We start from the raw sequence: 11,716 nt of genomic DNA, 5'->3' as shown, positions 1-11,716 counted from the left end.
TAACATAAAATTGATCAGACATACAGTGTAGACATTGTTAATGTTGTAAATGACTATTGTAGCTGGAAATGGCTGATGTTTTATGGAATATCTACATAGGTGTACAGAGTCCAATTATCAGCAACCATCACTCCTGTGTTCCAATGGTACGTTGTGTTAGCTAATCCAAGTTTATCATTTTAAAAGGCTAATTGATCATTAGAAAACCCTTTTGCAATTATGTTAGCACAGCTGAAAGCTGTTGTTCTAATTAAATAAGCAATAAAACTGGCCTTCTTTAGACTTTCTAAGTATCTGGAGCATCAGCATTTCTGGGTTCGATTACAGGATCAAAAATGGCCAGAAACAAATAACTTTCTTCTGAAACTTGTCTGTCTATTCTTGTTCTAAGAAATGAAGGCTATTCCATGCGAAAAATTGCCAATGAACTGAAGATCTGGTACAACGCTGTGTCCTACTCCCTACACAGAACAGCGCAAACTGGCTCTAACCAGAATAGAAAGAGGAGTGGGAGGCACCGGTGAACAACTGAGCAAGAGGACAAGTACATTAGAGTGTCTAGTTTGAGAAACAGACACCTCACAAGTCCTCAACTGGCAGCTTCATTAAATAGTACCCGCAAAACACCAGTCTCAACGTCCGGGATGCTGGCATTCTCGGCAGAGTTCCTCTGTCCAGTGTCTGTTTTTTTGCCCATCTTAATCTTTTCTTTTTATTGGCCAGTCTGAGATATGGCTTTTTCTTTGCAACTCTGCCTAGAAGGCCAGCATCCCAGAGTCACCTCTTCACTGTTGACATTGAGACTTGTGTGCTTTTCTTTCAAAAACAAGGGCATTTCTAAGTGACCCCAAACGTTTTAACGGTAGCGTATATAAAACACGGTCATGTTTTTTGACTGCACTGGGCCTTTAAAAGGATTATGTATTATGAAGCACTGTAGAGCATTAGATGTAGCTAAGTGATGGAGTTGATTTGGGTTGGTTGAATAAAGTAAATTTCAATTTATTTCTCTGAAATTCAACCACTTTCTGTGGGAGTAAAATCACTTTCAGCTCTGTGCTGTGTTATACAACAGCTGCCTCCGCACGGTACTCAGAGTGGGTTGGGGAGCATTGACCCAACGCTTCATACATATGACTGTACTGATCGGTACTGCGCAAAGCAGACCCTGAGAGAGAGAGAGAGAGAGAGAGAGAGAGAGAGAGAGAGAGAGAGAGAGAGAGAGAGAGAGAGAGAGAGAGAGAGAGGCTCTCTAATTTTAACTACAGCTCTGAGAAAAACAAAAACAAAATGTGCTTCTATTCTCGCTTTTGGGACTGGGCTGTTCTGCAGCACTGCACTCTCTCATTTTCTTTGTTTCTCTGTCTTCCCCACCTGTCTCTCTCTTTCTCTCCCTCTCTGTCTTCTCCACCTGTTTCTCTCTCCCTCTATCTCCCCCATCTCTCTCTCTAGCTCTCTTACACTTCTTCTTCTTCTTCTTTAAATATGTATTGGCGGATCGCAATCAACTGAAAGGTACATATTCCGGCCACCTACAGTACTGTACTGGAGTGTGAGGCTGGCCACGGCCTCCCTATTTATCTATTTCTCCTACCTAGCCCTGTGTTTCTGCCTACTGTTCTGGAGTGTGAATTCATTACACTTTGTGACACAAAAAGGGAAGGGACAAAGGATGGGGAAAAGGGAGGAGGGAAGAAAAACCCATTAAAACCTCACCACTATTCCACTACTTGGCTCTATCTGATCCTACACCATGCCGGCAGACTCGGAGGACATGGCACTATCGTTCAACACACCATGTAACTCTTCTGCAGTAAAATCTCGTACACCCAAGTACTTCCCTGCAGCTGCCCCTCTTTTCTGTGATTTACGTTCCATTTCTGCCATAACCATGGCTATGAACTCAAAAAAAAAAAAAATCTACACTGAAGTACATGTCATTCCTATTACTCTTTATTGACCTTGGCCTACACGTAGGGAGCCTCTTAGGATCCTTTGCCCTGGACCCATCTTCCTGCCCTGGACCCATCTTCCTCTAATTCTCTATTCACCTCCTCAGCATACAACACCTTCTGTACTACTCTGACCCTGGCATCCTCAACATGCCTTTCTCTCCCCGGACACTTCTGATCTCCAGCACCATGGGTACCCCTACAGTTAACACACACCGATGCTACACATTCCTTTGTCTCATGCCCTCCAGTACACTTCTCACAACTAGGAATCTCCCTCCTACACACTTGGGGAACAGGACAGGAGGAGGGTCGTTTTCTTACCTGCCCTCATCCCTCAAGACAACAACAAATTCTGCAAAAGATGGCAGGTGGAAGAGGAGAAAGGTCATTAAGAAGGGTTCCTCATACCCAAGCTAGCCTCAATTGTGTGTGTGTGTGTGTGTGTGTGTACACTAAGCCTATCGGCTACTCTGAGGAGGTGACAAATGATTCATTCTGCAAGGCATTCTATACTGCTGTTGAGAGCTGAGTTGCTATGTTTCTGTGCTTCTGACTTTGCTGCCCTATTTGCCTGCTCTTTCAACACTCCTCTCTACGCATCTGTTGGACTGCCTGTCTGTCTGTCCTCTCTGTGTGCCTTATCCGAACCAGCAGCAGCTGGTGCCCCGCCTTAAGCTGTACCTCCTATTGCCCAGATGGGACCTAGCTGGCAATGAGTTTGTCAACAAACAAACAAACAATGCTATACAGTCATACTGTAAATCCATTTCTACTGCACCATTTTGATATGCTCTCCTGAATTCTCCTGAACTTAACTGATGTTGAAAAAATATGTGCTATTCCTCTCATTTACCCAGAACAACATTTCCATGATATGGACATAAAAACAGAACCAACACTTACTTATCCACTTTAGTTGACCCACTCTGGCTGACAAACAATTGCTTCATAAGCAATCCTCACATTTCACACACACATGGTATGACTGCTATACCGGAGCACAGTATGAACTGTAGTGTGTCTTTAAAACAATCAAATGTACCGTTTCTTATCAAAACCACTCTGATGCCTGTTTCTTATCAACTACAGTACTTGAGCTTCTGTCTCCTCCTCCTCCTACTATGTGTCAGAAATTGTACAGGCTGTATAGTAGTGTAGACATAGAAATATCTGTCCTCGGAACTACCCTGCCCTGCATCGTGCTGCATAAACGCTCGCTTCACTAATTATTAATTCACATTTCCTGAGAGGCAAAGCACAGAACAGTATACAAGCCAGACAGACACCACCGCTAAGCTTCATGACTTCAGTCCTGGAAGGAGAGACCAACAGAATTTAATATCCACAGCCGACAAAATGTTGCTTATTTATACAGTACCATTAGAAAACATGTGAACAGAGAAGAGATTAAAATACATTCTGTGAGTGCTTGGTGATGTAATGAATTGTTTAATTAAGTAACCAAAGTGCTACTATAAAAATGTATAATAGAATATGTCCATGCTCCCTGTGGGAGAGGGATGTTAGCAGGACTCTGCTGAGCTCATCTCCATGTAAGGGCTCTTAATCTAAAATAGATGAACCACCTGAAAGGTATAGGATTGTTCAGTGTGTGTGTGTGTGTAAACCGTGTGTGTGTGTGTGTGTGTGTGTATATATATATATGAGGATGGCTTTTTTTCTGCATATCTAAGCATACCTCTTGAGCTGTATGTATCCTGTATCCTGGTTATAAAATTTAAAAAAATACTAAATATGCTTGCAACCATAGTAGCAACGTTGCAAATTGTGTATATTTGCTCCACCAGTTTCATATTTTCTAATGGGTTTACTTATTGTATTTACACTATAGAGGTCAATCATCCTTACTGTAAGAAAACACCCACCATGAACAAGTACACACTGCACACTAGCCATTTAGAGGGTTGTTAGATACAGATCTCAAATACTGTAAAACATTATACTAACAGGTGTTGGTTGTACATCATTCAGGTGAAGGCAGGTGTCAATACAAGTGGTAGTGTTACGTCTCATGTGAAGGCACGTGTAACATTTTGACAGAGGGTTTAGAAAGAGTTGAAAATGGCAACTCTTTTATCAGCAATACAAGAAGGGCTTTCATGGGTTTCTTTAAATCTTTAGCTCTTTTCGTCGTTAACCACTGTTGCAAGTTGACTCCCATCTACATCGTATTACAAAGTAGGCCTACGGATTCCTCTGTGCACGAAGTTCCTATGGACTGGACATAGAGACGAGACCTGTAATTTTAGAATATCTTACAGTGCATAATCCTGGTTAAACCTTATAATTACCAGGGCTTTAATCACTGTTTGTAACTTTAATAACGCCTGCTAGCATACAGAGCACACATCATAAGGCCATTCTAATGACGTGGCCCTACACAGGAGCCAGGTTATATGGGTCAGCTACCCACAGAGACCTGTCGACGTCCCAAATGGCACCCTATTTCCTACAAAGTGTTATACTTTTTACCAACGCCTTCTGGGTTCTTGTCAAAAGTAGTGCACGATGTAGGAAATAGGGTGAGTCTTTGATCCAAATGACCACTGAATGTAGTGGACTCTTTCCTCCCCTCAAGGTGGGATAAAGGTTATTTTTACATTTCAGAATGTTCATAAGCTCCTCATGTGGCTTCATATTTCTATTTTCCTCATATGCTTGATCAAAGGGGGCATGCAGATTAAACGAACAGTGGCACAGTCAGTAGTCCTGTAATGTATTGCACTTGCAAGCCACCGACATAGGCTACAGTAGGCCTACATTTGTTCCTGTACTAGTTTGTATAGGCTACAGTAGTAGGCTTAGGGCTAATTAACTGGCCAACATTCCTTACACCTGTTGGACATCTCCTTTATAGTGCCCATCTCCTTTTATAGCAGGTTCTACTCAACATTTTCCTTGATGACGAGTGAAATGAAAATGAGAGGTAGTTGTTTGAATGAGAGAGGTATTGAGTACAGGATATAATGCAGTACCATACGGGTGGCGCCCATGCTCGTTTAGTGCTGATGCGCTATATAATTGTAGCGTTGTGGTCCATCAGTTGTTTTGTAACATAAACGTACTCTACCGGCAGAAGAAAATGTTTATTATTATCTCGGTCAGGGAATCATATTAATGCGCAGTGCAATTATAACATAATGCAATTATGTTTATAGCGGGAACGGTCTATCTATGGTCCTATTCATAGCCATTCTGAGAACCATATCAGTCCTTTTCTCTCTTTCTGAGCTGAGACTGGCTCTCCTTTCCTCGACTATACAGTGGCGGGATGGTGGGTATACACTGTAAGCTACAACAGCCCACCTCGAAAATATTATCCAGGTGCTGTTATTTCCCTTCCTCTTTCCTTGTAGTTTGGTCATCTGTACCATTTCCCGCGTCCTCGCTTTGCGCCGTAGTGCTATGTGGGTGCTTTCTACGTCACCAGGGGGAAACTCAACGAAAACAATGATCCTTCGCCAGAAACCGTATCTACGGAATAGATTTAGAGTAGGTTAGACCTCCTCTATGCTATTGCCTACCCCACTCATGGCTCAGCGTCCGGCGACCGCCACAATAGCCAGCTAGACAAGGGTAGAAAGAAGGGGGATACATAGGGTTGCTATCTCAATCGCCTCCAGATCACACGGGACTGGATGTAGCTTAATAACTCTGTTTTTTTTATATCGAAGTCCAGACTGCAACTTTCCCCAGGGTACCGTCCTGATGGCTGGACACGAGTGGGAGTATAAGGACTGGTTCGAACGGGAGGAATTTATCGGACAGATCAGCGACATCCGAGTGCAGAATCTTCAAGGTATGTGGGGCAACGGTGGCTACCATGTGAAATAGAATGGAACCACTGCGTTCATTAGGCTGTATGTTAAAAGCTTTGTATTGGTTGGTTAGATTGAATCGGGGGACCCATAGTAAGTCAACCTCATCCGAATACCTTTCATGGTTGTAAAAACAAAAAAAAAAGGTTTGTAAACATTGTACCGGTGCCATGCACAGACGGCTGAAGTTTGAACTTTCTGGGGTTTGTATTTTACCTCACTCCGTCCGCGGCTATTGTTGATCTCATGTCTCTCATCTAATTTCATCAAATCAGTTCGCGACGTGTAGGAATCTGAAAAGGAAAGGGAGAAAATGTGACAATGGTGATAAACTGAAGACGGCTATGCACCACTAGAAACCTCTAAGATAGGGAGACCATGTTTTTTTTAATTGCAGACAATACACTTTCAATGAGGGGGCAGAAAATCATTTCTTGCTAATTTACAGCTGCGTGTCTGTAAAACTTCTGGAGCTACAAAGTTGCACGTCAAATCAAAAAAAAAATTGTCACATGCTCCGAATACAACAGGTGTAGACATTACCGTGAAATGCTTACTTACAAGACCTTAACCACTATGTAATTCAAGAAATAGAGTTAAGAAAACATTTACTAAACAAAATCAGGTAAAAAAATGAAATAAAAAGTAAAAAAAAAAAATAAAAATATATACCGTGGCTATATACAGGTGGTACCGAGTCAATGTGCAGGGGTACATTTTAGTCGATGTAATTTGTACATGTAGGTAGGGGTAAAGTGGCTATAGATAGAAGCTGTTAAGGAGCCTTTTGGACCTAGACCTGGCACTCCAGTACCGCTTATCTTGCGGTAACAGAGAGAACAGTCTATGACTTGGGTGACTGGAGTCTTTGACAATTTTTTAGTCCTTCCTCTGACACTGCCTAGTATATAGGTCCTGGATGGCAGGAAGCTTGGCCCCAGTGATGTACTGGGCTGTACGCACTACCCTCTGTAGCACCTTACGGTCTGATGCCGAGCAGTTGCCATACCAGGCGGTGATGCAACCGGTCAGGATGCTCTCGATGGTGCAGCTGTAGAACTTTTTGAGGATCTGGGGACCCATGCCAAATCTTTTCAGTCTGCTGAGGAGGAAAAGGTGTTGTTGTGCCCTCTTCAGGACTGTGTTTGGACCATGATAGTTTGTTGGTGATGTGGACACCAAGGAACTACAGCCCCGTCGATGTGAATGGGGGCGTGTTCAGCCCTCCTTTTCCTGTCGTCCATGATCAGCTCCTTTGTCTTGCTCACATTGTTGCATGTGACATTGTCACTTCTCTTCACCCTGATGCTTCTGACACTTTCCCTGTGGTGTCAGTCTGAGTCAGTAGCCTATAGCCTGCCCTACGGTAGCCTAGTCTGTAATGACTAGGCTATGTGCAGTGAATAAACAACAATTGGGCAGCAAAGTGGAAAAAATGTATTTAATGAGTGTTGAGAATGAGAGCTTTGTCTCAGTCTCCAGAGGACGGATCACACATTAACTGAGGCCTCCGCAATGGACACACACACACACACACACACACACACACACACACACACACACACACACACACACACACACACACACACACACACACACACACACACACACACACACACACACACACATTTCTCCAGACAGACATATGAGCCTTCAAACACACTTTGTGGCTGCTATAGCCTGCCAAGTGCTTTTCCCTGTAGCCAGATTGAGCCGTCCACTACAACAAACCATATGTCTGTCTCTGTGGTTCACCTAGTAGTGCATTGAAATAAATGTAAAACGGTCTGATAATGCATAAGATATGTAAGACGTGTTGGATTGTGTGTGTGTGTGTGTGTGTGTGTGTGTGTGTGTGTGTGTGTGTGTGTGTGTGTGTGTGTGTGTGTGTGTGTGTGTGTGTGTGTGTGTGTGTGTGTGTGTGTGTGTGTGTGAATGCACACGTTATAGGCCTATGCATTATATCCATGAAGAAGAACCTAAGACATGCTCTTGACATTTGAAGTGTGAAATGGTACATGAGGAGGGGTACCTGTACCTGTACCTGTTCTGCTCTGGTTCTGTCAAGCATCTGGGGTTGCTCCCCCCAGCTCTCTGTCTTTTTATCTTCCCCACTTTCTCTCTCCTTCCCTCTCATAACACCAACTGGTTTGACACTTCCATCTGATGACTAGCTGGCCCTGGAGGCTTTGTGGTTGGAAGAAAACATACTGAGGAGAAGCCAGTGCATTAAAACAATGCTCTGAAGGGCCTTACATAACTAATACTCTCTCACCCATCAGAGAAAAGAGCATTGTCCTCCCCCCTCTCGTTCTGTCTCTGCATTAGAGCGCTGAAATCTCAGAACTGTACGTACACACACACCCACCCACACACACACACACACACACACACACACACACACACACACACACACACACACACACACACACACACACACACACACACACACACACACACACACACACACTAAGGATCTACCATGGTCCACATACACCAACACAGTCATGAAGAGGGCACGACACACGCCTCTTCCCCCCCAGGAGACTGAAAAGATTTGGCATGGGCCCTCAGATCCTCAAAAAGTGCTACAGCTGCACCATTGAGAACATCTTAACTGGCTGCTTCACAGTACATCACTGGGGTCAAAGGTCCCTGCCATCCAGAACCTCTATACCAGGCAGTGTCAGAAGAACGCCCTAAAAATTGTCAAAGACTCCGGCCACCCAAGTCACTTTTTTGATTCATCACATACGCTGCTCCTACTGTTTATTATCGGTCACTTTATTCCTAGTTATATGTACATACAGTTGAAGTGAGAAGTTTACATACACTTAGGTTGGTGTCATTAAAACTCGTTTTTCAACCACTCCACAAATTTCTTGTTATCAAACTATAGTTTTGGCAAGTTGGTTAGGACATCTACTTTGTGCGTGACACAAGTCATTTTTTCAACAATTGTTTACAGACAGATTATTTCACTTATAATTCACTGTATCACAATTCCAGTGGGTCAGAAGTTTACACACACTAAGTTGACTGTGCCTTTAAACAGCTTGGAAAATTCCAGAAAATTATGTCATGGCTTTAGAAGCTTCTGATAGGCTAATTGACATCTTTTGAGTCAATTGGAGGTGTACTTGTGGATGTATTTCAAAAGAAATCAGCCAAGACCTCAGAAAATAATTGTAGACCTCCACAAGTCTAGTTCATCCTTGGGAGCAATTTCCAAACGCCTGAGGGTACCACGTTCATCTGTACAAACAACAGTATGCAAGTATAAACACCGTGGGACCACGCAGCCATCATACTGCTCAGGAAGGAGACGCTTTCTGTCTCCTAGAGATTAACGTACTTTAGTGCGAAAAGTGCAAGTCAATCCCAGAACAACAGCAAAGGACCTTGTGTAGATGCTGGAGGAAACAGGTACAAAAGTATCTATATCCACAGTAAAACAAGTCCTATATCGACATAACCTGAAAGGCCGCTCAGCAAGGAAGAAGCCACTGCTCCAAAACCGCCATAAAAAAGCCAGACTACAGTTTGCAACTGCACATGGGGACAAAGATCGTACTTTTTGGAGAAATGTCCTCTGGTCTGATGAAACCAAAAAGAACTGTTTGGCCATAATGACCATAGTTATGTTTGGAGGAAAAAGGGGGAGGCTTGCAAGCCGAAGAACACCATCCCAAACGTGAAGCACGGGGGTGTCAGTTTCATGTTGTGGGGGTGCTTTGCTGAGGCAGGGACTGGTGCACTTTACAAAATAGATGGCATCATGAGGAAGGGAAATAATGTGGATATATTGAAGCAACATCTCAAGACATCAGTCAGTAAGTTAAAGCTTGGTCGCAAATGGATCTTTCAAATGGACAATGACCCCAAGCATACTTCCAAAGTTGTGGCAAAATGGATTAAGGACAACAAAGTCAAGGTATTGGAGTGGCCATCACAAAGCCCTGACCTCAGTCCTATAGAAAATTTGTGGGCACAACTGAAAAAGTGTGTGCGAGCAAGGATGCCTACAAACCTGACTCAGTTACACCAGCTCTGTCAGGAGGAATAGGCCACAATTCACCCAACTTATTGTGGGAAGCTTGTGGAAGGCAACCTGAAACGTTTGACCCAAGTTAAACAATTTAAGGGCAATGCTACCAAATACTTAGTTGAGTGTATGTAAACTTCTGACCCACTGGGAATGTGATGAAAGAAATAAAAGCTGAAAGAAATCATTCACTCTACTATTTTTCTGCCATTTCACATTCCTAAAATAAAGTGGTGATCCTAACTGACCTAAGACAGGGAATTTTAACTAGGATTAAATGTCAGGAATTGTAAAAACTGAGTTTAAATGTATTTGGCCAAGGTGTATGTAAACTTCCGACTTCAACTGTATCTACCTCAATTACCTCATACCCCTGCACATTGACTCGGTACAGGTACCCCGTGTATATAGCCAAGTTATCATTACACCATTGTGTATTTATTATTACTTTTATTATTATGTTTTTAGATTCATTATTTATTATTATTTTCTTTTTTCTTTCTCTCTGCATTGTTGGGAAGGGCCCATTAGTAAGCATTTCACTGTTATTCTACACCTGTTTACGAAGCATGTGACAAAAACAATTTGACTTGATTTGACCCCGAGAGGCTCCCAGCTCATTGAGATGCTCATGGACCTCTTTCTGAGCTGGTGGGTAGTAGTGCTGTTCTCTGTACTGACCTGAAGCATCTTTCATCTGAAACACTCAACTCATCAGTAGTTTACAGAGAAGAATGACTACTGAAACGTCTCAACTGCCTGCAGTATATAGGGAATAGGGTGCCATTTGGGATGCAGGCAGTGGCTGGTGGAATGTGTCTCTGAGCTCAGCGTGAATAAATGGGGCATAAAAGAGTTAATCAATATCGGACATGTTGTGCTGGACAAAGGTCGTAGTAGCTGAGCTCTAGGTCACTAGCACGGTTCAGGAGTGCATGTGTGTGTCTTTTTTGTGTACGTGGACACACCTGCTGCTAAGTAGAGAGACCATCCGGCAACAGCAGTGTGTACACTCTACCTTTAGGGACTGGACATCTGTTGAAATATTTTATGAAAGTCCTCCACTGAACGGAGCCTTCTGCTGATGCCATACAGTACCTCACAAAATGCTCAAACAAGCTAGAACCGCTGAGCCAGAGTGAAAGTCTGCAGTCACTGCTGCGGTGGACTTGACTTTCTACTCGGAGAGAGAGAGCGAGAAGGCTTTTCTTCTAAAGCCCAGTGACAGAACAGATTTTCACACGATGTGTGGGGCGAGGAACTGCCTCAAACACTCACACTTATTTGAATGTGATGTTCTTGAACGCTCACCAGGCCAGTCGAGTCCCCCACATCTCAGCACTTATTCAACACAGAGTGACTAAGGGGGAGAGGCTGAGCACACACTGTGCCGCTTCCCTCACATTCTGGTATGAGTTTGAGGAGGGTAGGGTATAGAGAGAGATGGGGGTGGAGGCTAAAGGACAATGGTCTCTTCTCTTTTACTCACCCCCTGGCTTATTATAATTTTTGTTCCTCCTATATTCTGTGGTGGTACTCAGTCAAGGCAAGTAAACTAGCTCAGATGTCCTCTTGATTCAGAACAAATTCAATGTCTCTTTGATTCTCCCCCTGAAGCCCCCCATGTTTATTCAACTATACTGAAATCGTTGGTGAGACACACGAAATGCATTGAGTAATCACTATCAATGCACGCCATCCATCGCAGTGTTTGGATAACCTAACAGCAGTACAACCTTACATTACTGGTTGTGTTCCAAATGGAACCCTATTCACTATATAGTGCACTACTTTTGACCGGGGCTCATAGTGCACTACTTTCGACCAGAGCCCTATCTATGGAATAGGGTACCATTTGGTTTCCATACGTTGTGCAT

The 11,716-nt window shown here is 43.3% G+C and overlaps 1 protein-coding gene across 1 annotated transcript in view; it reads left to right on the top strand.

Moving 5' to 3' along the window:
* The first annotated feature begins 5,076 nt into the window (after positions 1 to 5,076).
* LOC106602440 (uncharacterized) overlaps positions 5,077 to 11,716 on the top strand; it is a 40,867-nt gene continuing 34,227 nt past the window's right edge. The window contains exon 1 of the mRNA XM_014195086.3: positions 5,077 to 5,775. Within this exon, the coding sequence (XP_014050561.3) occupies positions 5,685 to 5,775 (91 nt within the window). The 5' untranslated portion in view covers positions 5,077 to 5,684. The remainder of the gene's footprint in view (positions 5,776 to 11,716) is intronic.

The sequence above is a fragment of the Salmo salar genome, chromosome 01 (genome assembly GCF_965601325.2).
Source record: "Salmo salar chromosome 01, fSalSal1, whole genome shotgun sequence".
Classification (NCBI taxonomy): domain Eukaryota; kingdom Metazoa; phylum Chordata; class Actinopteri; order Salmoniformes; family Salmonidae; genus Salmo; species Salmo salar.
This window is presented reverse-complemented; position numbering and strand designations above follow the sequence as displayed.